Source organism: Macrobrachium nipponense, chromosome 29, assembly GCF_015104395.2.
Source record: "Macrobrachium nipponense isolate FS-2020 chromosome 29, ASM1510439v2, whole genome shotgun sequence".
Lineage (NCBI taxonomy): Eukaryota > Metazoa > Arthropoda > Malacostraca > Decapoda > Palaemonidae > Macrobrachium > Macrobrachium nipponense.
In genome coordinates, this window is record NC_061092.1 from 47,037,357 (window position 1) to 47,058,507 (window position 21,151).

General features: G+C 36.8%; 1 protein-coding gene across 1 annotated transcript in view; it reads right to left on the reverse strand.

Moving 5' to 3' along the window:
- Positions 1-10,159: 10,159 nt before the first annotated feature.
- The window catches only part of LOC135206261 (BAG family molecular chaperone regulator 1-like), a gene marked incomplete at its 5' end in the record, with an annotated part of 140,016 nt that continues 129,024 nt past the window's right edge, over positions 10,160-21,151 (reverse strand). The window contains 1 exon segment of the mRNA XM_064237672.1: positions 10,160-13,531. Coding sequence (XP_064093742.1) covers positions 13,412-13,531 — 120 coding nt within the window.

Genomic DNA, 21,151 nt, shown 5'->3' on the forward strand with positions numbered 1-21,151 from the left:
AAAGATACCAGAAGAATGGCGGGAAAGCATATTGATACCTATATTTAAAGGTAAAGGTGATGTCCAGGAATGCAGTAATTATAGAGGTATAAAACTAATGTCTCACACGTTGAAGATTTTGGAAAGAATCATAGATAGCAGGCTGAGAGAGGAAGTTAGAATAGGGAAGGAACAGTTAGGATTTATGAAGGGAAGCGGGACAACGGATGGAATATTTTGCATAAGGCAGCTAATGGAGAAATTCAGAGAAAAACAACGAGACCTGCATCTGGTATTCATAGACCTTGAAAAGGCCTATGACAGAGTGCCAAGGCAAGAAATATGGAGATGTTTGAGGGAGAAGATGGTGCCAGAAAAGTATGTCAGAATTATTCAGGAGATGTACAGGAATGTGTATACTAGAGTGAGGAGTAGTGTTGGTGAGACGGATGGATTTGAGATAGGAGTTGGATACACCAGGGGTCAGCACTTAGCCCATTCATCTTCAACATCGTGATGGATGTAATGACCAGGGATGTTAGAGAAGCAGTGCCATGGTGCATATTATACGCGGATGACATTGTGTTGTGTTCAGAGGGGAAGGAGGAGTTGGAGGGGAGGTTGGAGAGGTGGAGAGCAGCACTTGAGGAGAGAGGAATGAGAATAAGCAGATCAAAAACCGAATATATGTGTTCTAGTATTACTGAGGACGGTGGAAGTAGCATAAGATTGGGTGGGGAAGAAATAAAGAAAGTACAGAAGTTCAAGTACTTAGGGTCCGTATTGGAGGATAGTGGAAGCATGGACCAAGAGGTGAGACACCGAATTCAGGCAGGATGGAATAATTGGAGGTCTGCATCAGGGGTACTCTGTGACAAGAAGGTCCCTCTGAAATTGAAAGGAAAGTTCCATAGGACTGGTGGTCAGACCAGCAATGTTATATGGAACAGAAACGGCAAGTATGAGGAAAACAGAGGAGAAGAGATGGATGTAGCAGAAATGAGAATGTTTGAGATGGATGTCGGGAGTAACTAGGGAAGATAGGATTAGAAATGAGTATATAAGAGGATCAACAAAGGTAGCTGAAATATCGAAGAAAATACAGGAAGGAAGGCTTCGATGGTATGGACACCTGTTACGAAGGGATGGAACGTCATGTTGGAAGACATACGATGGAAATGGAAGTGCAGGGTAGAAGGAAGAAGGGAAGACCAAGAAAGAGATGGCGTGATTGTGTAAGGGAAGATATGGAATTGAAAGGTATAAATGAGAACGAGGCACAAGACAGAAATCGATGGAGACGACTCATTCGTAATGGCGACCCCATATAAAAAATGGGTTTAAGCTAGGAAGAAGAAGATATATATATATATATATATATATATATATATAATATATATATATATATATATATATATATATACGTATATATATATATATATATATATATATATATATATATATAGAAAAATGAGACATTCAAGATCTTTCGGTCTTAACAACCTTTTACTAGAGGCAAGATCTCAGCAGTCCTTATTTTTCATTTTCCTCTGTGGCATTACCTTTATTTATACATAGCATCAAGTTTTATATATTTTGTGATCAAGTTATTCATATATATATATATATATTATATATATATACTTATATTATATATATATAATATATAGTAATGATTATTATACATATATATATATATATATATAATATATATATATATATAATATATATATATATTATATATATATATCATATATAATTATATATATAATATTAATATAATGTATAATATAAAAAATTTACAATGAGTTTTAAAGTAAAATTCATGATAGAAGAATAGATTCTGATACATGACCAAGCATTTTCATTCAATATACCAAATATGATTTACGAAGGAACTCAGAGCTGACGGAACACTGTTTTTTCAGCTATAAGATTTTATCAAAGAATCAGATAAAGGTGACAGTTGGTATGTGTATATTTTATAACCCTACCTAATTTTACAAGTATTATTTAGTACTTAAGTTCGATAGTTTTGATATTAAATTTTATATGTACGTAGAGTAAAATGAAGGTGTCGATGACAGAACCAAGAAAATCACAGACAAGGATTCTACAACTATTCATGAAATAGTAAACATAATATGACATCATGATGCTCTGCCCATCCACCAGGTAGGCGCCACTAATAGTAACAGATGAATGGATATGCTAACATACAGTTTTACGTTAACAACTTTTAAACAGACTTATGGATTTCCATGCCACTAAAGCACAGTGTGTTTCAAATTTCGTCCTAATTTTCAGAAGTACTGTGCATCATCATGTGTTTCATAAACTTTTTTTACATAAGAAAATGATGTTAAAGCTGCGCTTACCCACCCAACCATCCGCAAAAGTGGTGACGCGTATCAGTGAAGTCGGTATAGCGTATGCTCCACAATACTTTATCAAATGGTTGTTTGAGAAATGGTTGAATATCATTTTTACCTATCATGGGCAATATGAAAATTCTTAACCCTCTTGCGCTTACGGGGGTTCCTATAGCACTACCCAGTACGCGACTTGTGCAGTGGAGGGAAAAGTGGGGCCTCACGTGTTAAAGTTTCTTTGTAAAAATCGATACATCCAAACTATAACTGATATACGCTTCTGGTTTGTTTTATGATGTCGGCAAATGATTGAATTTTTTCCTAAAGGAGTCAGAAAATCTTTGCAAGGCTTAAAATTAACAAAAAAGAAGTGATGAATGTGAAATTTTTAAGGAAGATCATAGATGTTTTTTTGAAATCATGAAAAATATAATTAGATTTGGGGAGTTTATTTCATATGTAAATTGTGTGGAAATGTTTGAACTTTCACGTGGAAGCAATCATTTTGCAATAAATGTGTTTGCTAATTAGCTGTTACCAATTGAAAAATAAAAATTTTTTACGGAGTACAATTTTCAGATTTTCCAACCTACTTATGTTGATGTTTCGTATCGTACCTAAGTAAGGAATAAAGATAGAAAAAAAATATAGGTGGCATTAGAAAGCTGAATAAATTTCCTATAAAACACACAAAAGAAAGATATATGTATTGTTAGAATCAAATTGAGCAATTGTCATTAGATTACAATCTTCTTTTTCCTAAGAAAATATATGGCAATGATTATTATATAGAAATGATATTTTGACATTTTGCTGTTCAGCATGATAAAGTACAAAGAATGGCCATTGGAATGATATATAATACATGCACATTGAAGTTATTTACAGATGCACAAACAGGCATAGAAAAATTGCTCTACGCATGCAAAATTCCAGCCAAACTATGGCGGTTAACGCATGTATATATACGCTGACATTTTTTGTAATTACTTGGTAACAAATAGCGCCATGAAAAAGTGAAAACTGCGGTGGAAAGCTGAATAAAATTTCTATATATATATATTACCTAAAATCAATAGGTGTTCCCAGTAAATAAATAACAGAGCAATTGAAGCTCAAAGACAAGTTTTGTTTTTTCACATAAAGTCAATTGATTGCTAAAGATTTTTATATAGAAATGATATTTTTACATTTTGCCATTCAGCACAATAAAGTACACAGAATGGCTGTTCGAATGATATATAAAACATGCACACTGAAGTTATTTACAGATGCACAAACAAGTGTACAAAAAATTATCTACACATGCATAAATTCCAGCTGAACTACGGCGTTCAATGTGTGTGTGCGAGTGTATGTATGTGTATGTGTGTTTGTATGTGTGTTTGTATGTGTGTGTATATATATATATATATATATATATATATATATATATAATATATATATATATATATATATATATATATATATATATATATATATATATATATATATATATATATATATATATATATACAGTGGACCCCCCGTATTCGCGTTCTCCAGATTCGCGGACTCACACATTCACAGATTTCTCTTGGGAACGTTTCTCTGCATTATTCGCGGAAAATTCGCACATTCGCGTTATTTTTCTATGATAAATATCCACAAATTCCTGGGTTTTTTTTATGAATTTCATCATAAAAAGCACTTTTTGTGATAAAACTATTAAAAAAACCATGTATGAAAATTTTTAGTGGGTTTTTCTTGAGTTTTACTAACAAAATAGGCTGTTTTTAGCATTTTTATAGGGGTTCCAAACATTCGTGGGTTCTAACTATTCACAGGGGGGGTCTGGTACGCATCCCCCGCGAATACAGGGGGACCACTGTATATATATATATATATATATATATATATATATATATATATATATATATATATATATATATATATATATATATATATATATATATATATATATATATATATATATATATATATATATATATATATATATATATATATATATATATATATATCTATATATATATATATACCTTGAGATACAAGCAGCCCAACACAAATTTTTTGAGAAACGAGTTGCAACTTGGTCCATATTTTTGTCTGTGGTACAAGCGGAATTCCAAGATACGAGTGTTTCGGGAGGCTGCCGCTTGTTGGCTCACATGGGTCCAGCATCAGCGCGACCAGCAACTTGTTCATTCTCACGTGTTACCCGCAGAATCAAGTCGGATCTTGTGCTCTGTACTCGTTTTTTGTATCATTTTTGCATTTTTTAGTGAACTTTTTTGTCTGCTAACATGGGGCCGAAGAAAGTGAGTATAAAGGAAAGTGGTGAGAAGAAGAAGAGAATGATGTCGATAGGAGTAAAGCAAGAAATAATAGAAAACATGAGCATGGTGTACGAGTGATTGAACTGGCAAGGCTGTACGACCACAGTACATCTACAATTTGTACCATCCTTAAACAGAAGGATGCCATCAAAAGTGCAACACCAGAGAAAGGAACTACAATTCTGTCCCAATTAAGGTCAAATATCCATGAAAAAATGGAGAAGCTTCTGCTGGTGTGGGGGAGAAGGAGCTGGCAGAAGATACAGTGATGGAGACTGTAATATGTGAAAAGACATATTATTTACGCCAACTTGAAGAAGAAAGTGCATTTCATTTTTACAAATTTTTTGGCTTTATTTCAAGTAAGGAAAGTGCAGTTTTAGTTTTATTTAAAGTAAAGAAAATGCAGTTTTACTTTACAATGGGTTAAGAAAGTGTTGATTTAGTTTATGTGTCTACAGTGCTTGCATTGCTTCCTCCCTCCCTCCTCCTCTGCCATTCACCTCTGTTAGTCGCACTCGTCTGTCTCCAAGTACTAAATAACACCTTTTCTTTTATTTTATATATTTTGTTATGCAATGGTATACATGTGTGTTTTCTAATTAAAAACTTGTCTTATTTCATAATTTTGGATGGTTTGGGGATGTTTCACAGGGCTAGAATGGATTAAATCTATTTCAGTTATTTAAAATGGGAGATATTTGTTTGACATGCGAGTAGATTGACTTACGAGCTCGGTTACAGAACGTAAATATTGATTTTATTGAATTAATTATATATATATATATATATATATATATATATATATATATATATATATATATATATATATATTATATATATATATATATGCTAATATTTTTTTTATTACTCAGTAATTAATAATGCTAGAAAAAAGTGAAAACTGTGATGGAAGGCTAAATCAATTTCCTATACTATATATATAATTACCTAAATTCAATAGGCGTTCCCAATAAATAATTGAGCAATTGAAGCTCAAAAAAGTAAGTTTTGTTTTCTTCACATCAAGTCAATTGTTCACTAAAGTACCTGAAGGCCCTTCAATATCCGATATTTCACTTTCATCATTGAAAAGAATACTGTGAAATTTACTCTGTGTTACAATTTCCACCTTCTTGGGCATGGCTTTTTTCTGGCCAGCCATTGTTCTTCACTATTTATCTTATCAAAAAACACTTGAAATATTATTCAAAATACTAAACGATCACTTGCAAACACTTTTATGACAATAACAAAATCGAAAGCACTTCAGAAATGCAGATAAATGATGACAAAGCAAAAAAAGTGAGTGCTAAAAAGATGTCCTGAACCCAGTCAAAACAGGTGAACTGCTTGAGTTGGGGGAGAACTGCGGCGTATGCCCGATACCTATTGGTTTCCTGTTTACATTTTCTTGTAGGTCCAAGATCTGCCCACGCAATGGTGTAGTCCTCATGTTCTTCGGATTACTTTTTTTGGTGGTGAATTTCCCCTACAAATAACCTACAGATGATGCGGAAATCACGTCATCTGAGCATTTATTGCAAAACATTTATTGACGCGGATTCGTGTCATCGGATCACCAGAGGGTTAAAGTAAATCAACATATGGTATGATGATATATAAATTTTCCAAACAATTACGTTTGAATCTATAGATAAGGGGGATGGCTCTGCGTCACAGATACGTCATAAAGCACCACTTATTCGAAACTGTCTGAGTAAGGTAAGAAGTTGGTATTTTTTCTAAAAGCAAACAGCTCAATTAAGCACATGTGTCAATTCAGTGTATACTTCCATAAATTAGGACAATGTTAGGAACACTAGTATGGAGATCCATAACATCGGTTTAAAAGTAGTTTAAAAAGTTTACTTAATGGCCTCTGGAATGCATAGTAGATTTCAAAAAATTGAGAATGCCCAGAAGGATATGGAAGTGTCCCCTGTGGTTGCAAGACTGCATTTGTGCTACAGCTTGCCACTTTGTATACAAGCAAGACTTTGTGGCAAGAGCAAGAAAACCCATAATAGATAATTATTTCTACAGTTGGTAATAGTTACTTGGCAACAAACATCTCTTGCTGCAGCAAACAGAAGGCTATAGTATCAAAACCTGAGGTAAAACAAAATGTATTGTCTTTTTGTATTCCTGCCCTGAATAGATGTAGATCTAATAAATGAGCTATAGACTGATTCATACACTGAATTATTTTTAAAGTAGAAACAATACGAATATCAAGAAAATGGGTGAATTCCAATCTAACAACTTAGTCCCATCAGCTGTTGTTGAAGTTGCGATGAAACTTCTACAAAACAATAATAATAAAATGATTGAGAATGATAATGCAATCAAGGGGACAAATCCTGCTCGTCATCCTGATATCACTGAAGGTAGGATGGTTACTTATATCAGTTAATGAATATGTCATCGATAAGTGGGCAAGTCCACAGTGAAGAGATGTTTCCCCCATATGTAAACTTCTCTCCACTGTGTGTAGACCCTCATGACGTCATAGGTTAACATCATTATTGTGTTCAAAACCCTTACCTGCTATTTTGATGGCTCTTGCATAAGGAAACCCACTTTTACTCTGACACTGTGTCAGATCTTTTGGACTTAGGTACAAAATAATAATTGCAACAAATAGGTAGGGTTATAAAATATACACCTGCCAACTTTCACATTTATGCGATGCTTTGATAAAAAGTTACTGCTGTAAAACAGCATTGCATCAGCTCTGAATCGCTTAGTATGTTTTTTCTGTTCACAAATTTGACAATTTTCTGTGTATAGTATATGGAAAGATGGGATTTAAATTTAACCAACTTTTGGTTAATAAACTGCTCCCAAGATGGTTTTCCCCTTTGTAGAATAACTTGAACATATTAGAAATTTTATTACAAAAAAAAGCACTTCCAATTAGAATATTTAGTATAGAACAAAAATTAAGATTTTTCCTTAACTATGGCTAAGGCATTATACATATTATATTGTATTGCAAATATATTCAATAATGGCTCTGATCATTTACCATATGTATATGAAGAGTGAACAACCTCAAAGCAGTAGGATCATTATGTAACTAATTAAGGTTGTAAATAACATGCTAATTCTATGTAACAATTTGTATTTGTTCCTGTTTTATACATTATAGTAATGTATTTTTATGTATGTATATATAAATTATACTTTCTTTTTCACATGATTAAGAGGTGTTATGACCTGTTTGCTGTGACCATAAAACAGACACCATGACAGATTAGCAAACAAATCACAGCAATTAATGCACCATTTTACTGGTTTTTTGGCCCATCGTAGTCCCTGCTCTTACTCTTTCCCCTTCTGGGTCCATGAAGAATAATATGGGTGGAGGGGGGAGGTCATGATGAGCTTATTAAAGGCCCTAAGTACTACCAGGTCCAAAGTCCTGGTCTTTGGTTGTTCACAGTACTGTGTCTATTTCATCTTTTCCAACCTATCTGTAAGTTTAATGTTTGTTAAAATACATTGATTGCACTTTGAGTTTTTCTGTTTTTTCCCTAATTTCTTTCTGTATTGATCATAGTGAGTGTACAATTTAGTCACTTCAGCATGAACATGGTTGTCATTCTGAATACTTCCCACCAACCACCTTCACACTGAGACCTTATGTACGCACACCTATAAAGACTAGCAGCTGCCATGGAATATCCAACCCTCTTAAGTGGAATAACTCCAGTAACGAGTTAAAACAGCTAAAATTCAGGGGTGGTTTAGCCATCTGCAAAAAAATCTGGAATCATCTCCAGCTTGAGTACCACATCTACAACTGCATCTTTTTTATGAAGGAAGGAGAAAACCCCCTTGCCTTTCTTGAATAAATCTTTCAACATCATTACAAAGCATCTTTGTTAATACTCATACATAAAAAAAACATACTAAAAGAAACTTATCATCCCACCAAACTGAAATAAAACTTGTCAATATTATTACAAATAATAAAGCAACATATGTAGTACTTGTAGGGACCACTGAGTCAAATTTCTAAACTTTTATAGAGATCACCAGGAGGATTTATCAATACGTAAAAGCAAGGTGAAAATTAGAGTTAGGAAAAGTTAAAATAAGTTGGACAGCTAAATGGGAAGAAACTGAAGGGAATGAATTTGAAGTCAAGGCCAAAAGCAATGCAGCTGGGGTACAAATATACTTGAATGACCTTGAGAACTATCTACAGTGAGTCACAATAGGAGAGTGCCCCCCAAAAATGAAAATCTTAAAAAGTTACCAATTGTTATTAATATCATCTTTGGTCAAAATCTGAGGTCTGCTAACAAGGAAATCCTTATCTACTAAACTACCAAGTAAATCATTTTTCATATGGATTTTTAAAAAGCCTGAAACAATATCCACACCTGTCATCCATGACAGTCCACAACCCAAATTCTGATACAACCTGGCATATTCTCTATGCATACTGCCACCATGAATCAAATCAAAACACTATTCAAACTCATGAGTAACTAATCAGTAATTAATGCAAACATACATTTTGAGACAATGTACATAAGTGAACATATACACGACAGCATCAATGTGAATGCATATTCACTATGCTTACAACGTCCTAGTTACTACATCCAAAATATTTCTCTTTTGGTATAGAATACAATCTGGACAGGGTTCATCTCAAAATACATTAAGTTAAAATATAAGTTTGAGTTGGCCATGTTCCTACAATTTTTACTATGACTCTTTAAAAATGTAAACTCTATAGCATTTCAATAAAATATACATGAATGCAAACCCTCTGTTAATGCTGATAAGAGGAACCTAATATCAAAAGTATGAGAAACCCAGAAAATTCTTCTTACTAAAGATCATGAAGTGGTATGTCATAAAACCAAATATTAAGACTGACTGACTGGCTAATACCTACCTCAAAAAAAACTAAAAATAAAACTACATGATGAGTCATAAAATACTGACCATTACAATACAATAATACATTATAATTGTACAGTATAGTTAATAATTATCATGTGTAGTGGATAATAATAAGTTATCTGTGAAATTACTATGAAGATAATTCTACACTGAACCTTCCAGTGTAAAATGAGTTAGAATTCTATCATTAAAAACCATATCATAAGCATCAGCAATATGCATGCCTTTGAAAAAAAGGCACTAATCTTTACAATAACCTGCTTAAATATATATATATATATATATATTTTTTTTTTATATATATATATATAATTATATATATATATATATCATATATATATATATATATAACATAGGATATATATATATATATATATATATATATATATATATATATATATATATATATATATATATGTTATTTTACATATATATATATATATATATATATATATATATATATATATATATATATATATATATAAATATATATATCTATATATATATATATATATATATATATATGATATCTATATATATATATATAATCATATATATAAAGAATGCAGTCCAACATCTTTTATTTGAAACAGGCAGAATCCTAATTATGATCAGACCATACTCATTTTTGAGGCAAGAAATTACTGAGCAGTAAAATTCCAATTAAAGAGTAGCAACAGCCTGCATATAGTGTAAAAAGACTGCTGGTCTATTAAATAGCAGGTAATTTAATAAGAGTACATATCTCAATAAACAGCAAAAATTTATGATGTATGTACAGGACGTTTTCTGTGCAGCAAAGTCTGGGGCACACATTGACAAGATATTATATTCTTGAAAACTATAACTACAAAATAATGACAGCAATGGATGAAGTGTTCTGGGAGGATTGTTAGATAAAGGAGAGAGTAGCTGAGAAATGAAGACTTCCGAGGTTAAACTTTGTAATTAAAATCTAAAAAAAACACAGTGGTTGACTATGTGAAGGGAAGAGGAGGGCAGCAATTAAGAGTGGTAGGATGTCTTGTTTGATCAATGAAAAAGGAATCTCAACTCTCGCAGTGCTGGCCAAAAGTTTGTTCTTATGAGAAAATTCAGGTCAAAAGTGTAAAGAGCAAACAGTAGTGGGGTCATCTAACCTCTGACCACCATAAAAGAAATGCTCTGCGTAAAGTGTATGATGAACCAGATAATTAAACCATAACTTCCTACTCAAATACCTATAGCCATTTTGCTTCAAAAATTTCTCAAATTCTGTTTGATTACTACGCCTCGGCTCCTTTTGTCAATAACATAGTCCCAACAGCAGCTTGAAGATTAAATAAATGCCAATCAAAGTATATAACATAGACATAAACACTAAAACCTTACCTGCTATTTTTAACCCTTACTGGACAGGTAAATATATCTATATGCAGCTCCTTGGGCTGGGTAAACTTCAATGTCGGCCAATTTATATATATATATATATATATAAAAAATAAAAAAAAATCAATGGAAAGAGGAAGATATGCAAATGTATGTACATGGTGAAAAAAAAAATTCTAAAAAATTTCCCTACTTTCCACGAGAAGTTAAAAATTACTGCCTATTGACATCCCCTTGTGGTGGCATCTTTTACAAGACTATCATAAATTTTACCAACTTATATAATGTTTTTACTAATAAATAATTCTATTTTATTTAGTAAAATTATAATTACTGTTTACACAATATCAGAACACATAAGAAATAAAATCAGTAATAAAGTCTTAGCTTATTTGTTGAAAAATATTTACATAAATTTACCGAGAATGAAGAATCAGTAACTTTTTTTACTTTTACATGTTTTTCTAATATTTCTTTGCATTTTCTTAGTAAAATTACATTTACAAGCGACATACTATCGTAAAATAAAAAAAACCATGACAACCTCTTGGTATATTTGCAAGCAAATTTACAAAAGACGTCATGTGAGACAGAGACGTAATACTTAAGTCCTGAGATGCCTGATTTATCATCTTAGACAGTATAAAAGTTGCCATTAGTGAATTTATGGGCTATAGAAGTATATTTGGCACCTCTATCCTCCCCGATTCTTTCCAAATCAATGGCACTTAATATTGTTTATCTACAGGATCAATCCATCCACCACCCCAAACCTGTTACTACTACTCCTGAGGATCATTCCATCCATTAAAGGTTAAGGTGACATACCACACCATGATGCTTAAAACAAATGAGCTGCAAAACTCCGATCAAACCGCATCACTCAGCATCCACAGAATCTGAGGCTTCTCATAATACAGATGGAGACTATGTGAAAGTCATACTATAATAATCATAGTCAAAATCAAGTACTCTGACTCTGTACTGCATTTACAGGGGTTTGCTGCATTCAACAATACTGTACAAACAACTTTGCACTGTAATTGCCCCGTTACTGTAACCAAAGGAACATCATGATGCAATGTGTGTGTGTATTGCATCATCATGCTAAACTACATAGAATACTGTAACAATAAAACCTTGTACAATGAATAATGTCAATACCTTTATAATAATTTGGCTGCATTCAACATATGCTTGGTAGGATGCACAACATTTTGGAGATCCAGATGATAAGCAACAGCAACATTGAGCATGTTCTACACTGTATATGGATGGATTAAGATATGCTTATCTATAGGTTATAAGTCCCTAGATGTCTTCATTATGAATTAGGCTTTTTTGTATGATACAACAACTGTATACTAGAATATGGTACCTACAATACAAAATATTTACGATATCCATCAGAAGAGAGCAACACTGACAATGCATACGCTTGGTGAATTAAGTTGAATGATTTTGAAACCTAATCTCACCTAAATTGACTTCTGTCATATTACTAAAGACACGTCAACACACTTCCACATATTACTTGGCTTTTATAAAAGTTATAGTAAGGGTTTCAGTCAATAGAACTTATGTGAATAAAGGATATTATATGGATTATTTTCCCCCCTTTTAAAACACAGTAACACTTCACATGTTATATCACTCACTGGGTTACACGAATATAATAAAAGTCAAATAGAATGAATGGCCTTCAATAAAGATACTCTACTATGTAACCCCTCACCTTCCCAAATACATGCTTGCTTAATCAAGCATAATAATCTATTTCAATTTGGCACAATTCCCTGTGACCCACAGTCATTTTAGCTGGTTTTATGTAGATGGAAGAATTTTTGTGTATATAATCAGATCTACAAAACTTCCTAAAAGGGTAGTCATCTGTAAATAGTAGGAGTGCCCACTTCTCACCCAAACAGCAAATACTTGTAACTTTACAAATTACGCCCTGAGGGTTACCTTTCCAATGGACAAAATAGGCTGTTAATAATTACTGTGTCCTAAGACTACAATACACCATCACAGCAAAGAACTTAACCCCAGTCAAAATATACAGATAAGAACCTACAAAGCCAAATAAATTAATATAGTCTTTATTAAAAGGAGTGTCCATACCATCAAATACAAAAATAAAATACAAGCAAAAATATCATGCAACTAAATTTCAAACCATTATGAAAAGGACAGCATTGAAAAAATGCTTCAGTCAATCAAGAAAATAATATTTTGATAACTTACTATATACATATAGAATATATATAGTATATATATATATAGCATCAAATATGAAGTTATAGAACATGACTTCCACCTGAAACAGCTACTCAAAGCCTACAACAAATGTTAGTACTTGAGTGCTGCTGCTGTTACTGTACCTATACTTGACCAGATGGGGACATATCACAAAATGTGCCTTATCCACTAAGAGTAGCTTTTAATTAAATGATTAATATCCTCATGTAGCTGATCTGATCGCTCCATCAATTGCTGGATTTTCTTCACCAATGACTTGCGTTTCTGTCTTGCTGGACCCTGACCTTCCTGTAGAAATGGGAGAACAAAATATCTTAAATTAAATATTTCCAAATAAAATCCATCACAATACCTCATTAGGTATACTACAGTACAGAGACTCCTCTACATAAGTAAGGCTCAACAGTTAAGTTCAGATATCTATAAAGCTTCAGAAAATTGAGGGAAAAAAACACCAATTGACAAAAGCTCTTAAAAAGGCTAGGCACTACACATCTTTGCTCATCAGCAAGACATTTATGTGAAGATATTAGAGAGCTTTTCCTTTAATCAACCTGTCAAACCAAACTGATTTTACATTTCGGGCAAGTAAAGCAATCTACCACCAAAGCTGGAAGTTTATCTTTGTGAGAGAACAAAGAACCCACAATTTTAGGATTTTTAGCAAATAACTTGATATTCACAGCTGGAAAAATATTCTGAATTACTTTTTGTATTTGCAACTTGAATGCATTGGACTGACTGAAAGGCATAGAGGCATACATTAATAATTTAGGTACGTTCAGTACAGGTTGACGTGACTGAAATTTATTATTTAGAAAGTTTTTCACATATTTAAAGAATAAGGCTGGAGGATACAAATTGTTTTTAAAAATTCAAGTAAAAACTGGATTTCTCTGTGGAAGTTATGTCAGCTGGAAGATTACACCGTACTTATACGTTATCTTCCAGCTGGCATAACTTCCAGAGCGAAATCCAATTTTCGCCTTGAGTATTTAAAAACAATTTGTATCCTCCAGCCTTATTCTTTAAATATGTGAATAACTTTCTAAATAATAAATTTCAGCCACGTTAACCTGAACCGAACGTACCTAAATTATTAATGTATGCATCTATGCCTTTCACTCAGTCCAGTGCATTCAAGTTGCAAATACAAAAAGTAATTCAGAATACTTTTCTGGTTGTGAATCTCAAGTTAATTGCTAAAAATCCTAAAACTCTGGGTTCTTTGTTCTCCCACAAAGATAAACTTCCAGCTTTGATGCAATCTTTGATTTGCTCAGTCAGAATCTATTCTCATTATTACCCAAAACACCCAATGACTATTCTCTCCATTTTCAATCGTTGACAATTAAACAGTTAGTGCCCCCATAAAATGGTCTGACCTCTTCCACAGTTTTGTTTAAAGCGTAGCTGACGTCCTCCTTTCCAAAAGCGAGAACATCACTCAGTTTTTAACTCCAATAAGAGATAGGTACTGATTAAGCATACAAATATATATATATATATATAATATATATATATATATATATATATATATATATGCTTAATTAGTACCTATCTCTTATTGAAGTTAAAAACTGAGTGATGTTCTTGCTTTTGGAATATATATATATATATATATATATATATATATATATATATATATATATATATATATATATATATATTATATATAAGGGATTTGACGAAGGAAAAATCTATTTGGGTGATTGGCTCGTGTCGCCCTATGAAAGTATCCTTAATATCATTCTTCTAGGTAAAATTAGCCTAAAATTACCAGAGAAAAACAAAATTAAGAAAATGTCAGTAAAACTGACTCGCTCACTCTTAAAAAGAAGTGTCGGTATGAAATAGGGGCGAGTGTGGAACACTACCACGAGACAAACAACCACCATTAGAACTTCCCTATCAAAATCCCCCCAAGAGAGAGCTGATACCAACGGCGATGCAGCCTCTACTACTACTAGAGGACGCCACGGACAGCAGCGCCCCTAGCGGTCATCCTTAATTAAAACATAAATACATCTTGTCCTGCAAGGGGGGGAAAGAAACAAAACCATAAAAAAGGGGATGGGTTTCATAGGGCGACACGAGCCAATCACCCAGAAATAGATTTTTCCTTCGTCAAAATCCCTTTTCTGGGCTCAGCTCGTGTCGGCCTATGAAAGAGTACCAGAGAAACAGACAAGATGGAAAAGGAAAAATGAAAACCTGTTAAAATGATGGATATAATATAAGTAAATCAAACTACAGCATACAAATAAAATAAGTACTTAAACTAACTATGGTAAACAATAACAGAATGTTAGTAAACTTAAAGTACTTAAATGGTGAGTAACAATGACATAATATGCATGTAAAACAAAGAAATAGTTGAATTGACTTAATTTAGAATATATAGGTACAATTATATACATACATGTGTCCTACCCTAGCATAAAAATAAGGGTAGGTACACTCAAATCCATCATTAATACAAATAAAACAAGTAATTCAAATATATACAAACACATTGTGACTGAAGTTATCACAAGTTAAATGGAAATTTATACAAAACATATTGTGGCCTAACCTAGCAAATAAAATAAAGGTTAGACCACTGGGGTACATATCAGTACCAATGTGGTTGTCCCTAGCAAAAAATAAGGGACAAACCACTATAACACCAACAACGGCTAAGGCTATAATGATGAGTAGCCTGGTGATAGGTTGGGGCATGTTGGTTGAAGTAGGTAGAAAGGAGACCTGGATCAATACTACAACTACTAAGCAGTATCAGGGGAAACTATGTTTCCCGCTGCTACTGCTGAAAACTTTAAAGATTCCAAGGACTTTAAATAATGCCGTTTAAAGACTGTCGGGGATTTCCATCCAGTATACTTCCTAAGATCCTCAAAGTTCATATGTTGGAAAATAGTTAATAGAGGTGGCTACTCCCCTGATATCATGGTGCTCTTGGGAATGACTCAGGGTTGGCTTGTTTAATGAAGTAAAGGATTTGTTGCCTAATACCTTTAACTGACAAAGTACCACCTTTTTCTCTCATGAAGAGAGCACCGAGGATCTAGAAGAAGTAGAGATAGAAAGGCTCTAAGGGTTGATACTGGGCAGAGAGAAGGATCCTGTGGAAGTGGGATAACCTTCCAAGGAGCCCACCTTGCAAGAGGATCTTCATTTTTGGCTAAAAAGCTACGATTCCGGAGCAAGTAGAACTTCTCCTGATGGGAGGAATTCCACATGACCCGCATCTCTGGATAGAGCCGACAGTTCTGAAATTCTTGCTCCTGAGGCTAGGCTTAATAAGAATAGAGTCTTCCTCAGGAGCATTATGAATGTACAAGATGAGTTGTCAGTATCTGAAGCTAGTTTGAGAACATCATTCAAGAACCATGAAACTGTAGTAGGCCTCTGAGAAGGTCTAAGTCTAGCACAGGCTTTAGGGATAGATGTGAAATAAGATTCAGTTAAATCTATCTGAAAACCTACTTGAAAGATTTTCTTCAAAGCCGACTTGGTGAGTGGTAATCGTGCTAGCTGCTAAACCTTTTTCAAATAAAGATCTGAAAAAGGATATAGCCAAATTAACTGTCATGGTTGTAGTGTTCGATTCTCTCAAGAAAGATGCTAATTTCTTAACAGCTGAGTCATATTGTCTGATGGTTGACTCCCTCTTATCTGATTCCAGGAAGAGAATATTCTGTGGATCAATGTTAGCATCTTTATTAGCCGCAAACTTCATGAAGTCCATAAAGTTAGGGTCTGGAGAGTTCCTGAGGAAGCGAACACAGTCCTCATTTGTACTGATTGTGATAGTTTGGGATTGGGGATCCGTTGAGGTCGGAGACCCAATTCCAAGAGAAGTGGATACAGTTGCTCTTGGGCCAGTCCGGTGCAATCAGAGCTACTATCCCTTTGAAAGACCTTAGTTTGTCTAGGACTTTCAGGAGAAGATTCACTGGAGGAAAAACATAAATTCTCCTCCATTGATTCCAATCCAACGACAGGGCGTCCGTGGCATAAGCCAGAGGGTCCAGGTTGGGGGCCACATAGCAAGGGAGCTTGTCGGCTTCGCCTGAGGCGAAGAGGTCCACTTGGAGACCTGGGACTCTCCGGCCTACCCACTGGAATGACCCGACGTCCAGAGACCACTCTGATTCCAGAGGGACTGACCGGGACAGGGCGTCGCTATCACATTTCTTACTCCTGCCAGGTGAGATGGCAGACAGATGCCAATCTGTGTCTGTTTGCTAATGCAAAGATGGCTATCATGACATGGTTCACATGCTTGGATTTGGACCCTCCTCTGTTGATGCAATGAACTACTACTGCACTGTCCAAAAACTAGCCTTAAATGAGACTTTTTCGGGGGAAGAAGTCTCTTTAGAGTAAGGAATACTGCCATTGCTTCCAACACGTTTATGTGGAGCTGGCGAATTGAACTGACCAAGTCCCCTGAACTCGTTGAAACTGAGAGTATCCCCCCAACCGGACAGGGATGCGTCCGTGTGAATGGTTAACATTGGGAGGGGATATTGAAGGGGTACTTTCTTGGCTAGGTTCTGTACTCTTGACCAAGGCCGTAGTTGGTTGCGGAGGATCTGTGGGATCACTGACAACTTGTCTCGATATTTGGAGTTTGCTTTTGACCGCCAAATTCGATTTATATCTTTTAACCTTACTTTGAGAAGGATATCTGTTACTGGAAGCAAACTGAAGAGACCCTAGGATTCTCTCCTGGTTTCTCTTGACGTTTGTTTGCACTTGAGAAATTGCCTGACAGATTTTGCTATTTCCTTCCGTTTGGCTACTGGAATTGATAGATTGTGGGAGGACAAATCCCACTGGATTCCCAACCCACTGAAAACGAGATTCCGGAACAAGTCTGGATTTCGTTTTGTTTATCTGGAACCCCAGATGTTCCAGAAAGTGAACTACCTTTTTGGTAGCTTTGAGACATTCTCGACTGTTGGTGCCCAGATTAACCAATCGTCGAGGTATGCTGCTACCATGATTCCCTGAGCTCTCAATTGTTGTACAACCACTTCTGCTATCTTGTGAATACCCTGGGGGCTACATTCAGACCGAAGGGCATCACTTTGAATGAGAATGTCTGATTTCCTAGCCTGAATCCTAGGAATGGGCGGAAGTGCCTGGCTATAGGGATATGATAGTATGCGTCTGTAAGATCGATGGAGCATGTGACGGCTCCACGCGGCAGTAAGGTCCTTACTTGCGAGAGGGTAAGCATCTTGAACTTGTCGCAGCGAATGAAAGAGTTTAGCTTTGACAAGTCTAAGATTACCCTTCTTTTTGTTGAGCCTTCTTTGGAACGCTGAATAAGCGACCTTGAAATTTTAGATGCTTGACTCTCGCAATAGCTCCTTTCTGAAGGAGTTCTTCCGCGTAATCTATCAATTCCTTTGACGGTACCTGATGGAATGGATTTGATGGAGGAGGATCTTGGATCCAGCTCCAGCCTAATCCTCTGGACACTATGCTCTGTGCCCAACTGCTGAACCCCCACCTGTGGCGGAAGGAACAGCCTCCCTCCTACCTGGAGAGCCTCATTGCTGATGGGGCGGGTTGGCCACCACGCCCTTCCCCTGAACTGTTACTCCTTGCGCCCCTTCCTGCGCCACGGTGACGAAAGTAACCTCTCGCCCTACCCCTCGATTGAGAGTAGCCTTGAACCTCATAAGCAGGGTTAAAGGCAGGCGAGAATGGCATAGGAGGTCGAAGGCTGGGATTGCTGGGGCACCAGGAGGAAAGGCTGAGTTTGTTTAGCTGTAGCAGGTTGTCCTTGTTGGGTGACTGGGACCGCCTGCACAAACTGCTGCTGAGGCTGGAGTTTTTTGTATGGCTGGAACTTCCTACCAGCCTTCTTTGGTTTCTTGCCAGCAGTAGGAACGGATTCCTGTTTCCTCTTAGAGGAAATGCCCACCTAGCTCTAAGGCTCTGGTTGAGTCTAGCAGCTTCGTGATGAACTTCGTTCACTGCTGACTCTGGGAAGAGATCCGCTCCCCACATGCTGGCAGTCAAGAGTCTATTAGGCTCGTGCCTGATAGTACACTCTTGAAGAACATGCTTCCGACAGTTCTTCCTGGCTTGGAAGAAGTCAAAAGCGTCTAGCAGAACCGTGTGAAATTGTGATTTCGCTAAGATCTTAAATAGCGGTTCGTTCGCATAAGACAGCGCAGCCATTTCCGTGACTATGATAGAGTTAAGGGACCTGCCAAACCTAGTCCGCGCATCGAACTCTGCCTGGATCAGGGAGTCCGGCAGCCTAGGCAACTTCTCACCGAACTGGTCCATAGCGCAGTCCGGCTTGAGTTTATTCCCTGCGTGAAAGTAGCAGGCAGGTTGGTTTCCCATAACTCTCCGAAGGCGGGAAAGAGTGGAGAAGTGGAGCTCCGACTCTCTCAACTGCGGAAGGGGCTCATCCTTGAGGACTGCCTGAAGAGCCTTCTCCACCAATTTCGTAGCGAACGGAAGAGAGACCTCCTCTTCCGTGGCGAAAATAGTGAAGGGGCTCTTATAGGCCTGGAGTTTAGTATTCGTACACTCCAGTCCTCAAGGCAGTGCACCCATTCCCGTTGGGCGTGGTCTCTACTGTAGAGGACAGACTCCTTCGAGATCTTGTCCTCCCTTGTAAGAGCGTTGGAGTCAGCCTAGCATACCCGATGAAAGGCTGTGACAGACCCGGAGGATAGAACTCGAAGTCCTCAATCCTTCGAGTGCCAAATCCGGGACCGAAATCATCCATCCTTAAAGGGAGCGTAGGCCGTACTCTCCATGGGTTCTCCATAGAGAAAGCTGGCAGGAGAGTCGTAAGACGGAGTTGGAGGATCCCCGTGCTAGAAGCAGGGGATACTGGGGGGGGAGCCTGGGATAGCCCAGCCAATCCGATCCTCCAGTCTCTCTTACCTATCGAGAGTTTTCCTGGACGTCTGTCCAGTTTGAGACAGAGTGCTCGACAATTGTGCGAACATCTGCTCAAAGCGGGTTCCCCAAGCTGAGATTTGAGAACCAACCATCACTCCTACCTGCTCCATCATTCCTGGTGAGACAGGAGAAGGGACGCAGGAGCTGGTGCTTGCTACCCCTGCCGGCATAGCCGGAGAGGGGGCAGCGGAGGCGGGAGAAGACAACGACTCGGAGGTAGCGCGTGCTTTCTCCTTTGAAGCCTTGCCTCTAGAGCTCTTCGATTGGGAAGAGCTTGGCTTAGCCTTCACCGCGTCGCGTAAGAAGTCGATGACTTCCTAGCCGAAGAAGACGAAGACGACTTTCTAGAAGTCGACTTAGACAGAGTCTTCGGTTCTCTCTTTCCCTTCTCCTTAGGAGGTACAGAGAGAGCGGGAGTGCGGCTAGGGATCTCAGATCCCGGAAAGCCTTGGAAAGATGCGGAAGAAGAAGGGACAGGAGAAGATCCAGGAGCGCCCAAGGAAAGACCTTGGGCGCCCGACAAACCTACCTCAACCAACAAACCCTCACTCACTACCGCCATCGGCTCGAGGTTCAGATCCAGGCCGGCGACGTCCGGGACTGGCTCCTGGCGGCTACGAGCCCCACGACTGCTGGAGATCTTGCTGGATGGCGGCTATTACGGGGGCGGCGGACAAGGGATCGACGTAGCCCGTCGACTTGCCCGCAGGGAAGATCTGGATGGCCAGCTTTTTATCCAGAATGTAGGGCTGGCCCTTGGCGGCGTTCTTTCCAAAGCCGCCTACCCACGCTTTCAGAGTGGCGAGGGCGACTTCCCTCACCCCGCTAGCCTGAAAGAAAGGCTGAATTAGCTACCAATTGCGGACAGGGTAACAACTTACGAACTAAAAGTGTTAGTAAATTGATAACTAGTTTTATAATGGTCTTACCCCATCAACCAGCTGACCGACCAGGTCGGTAGCA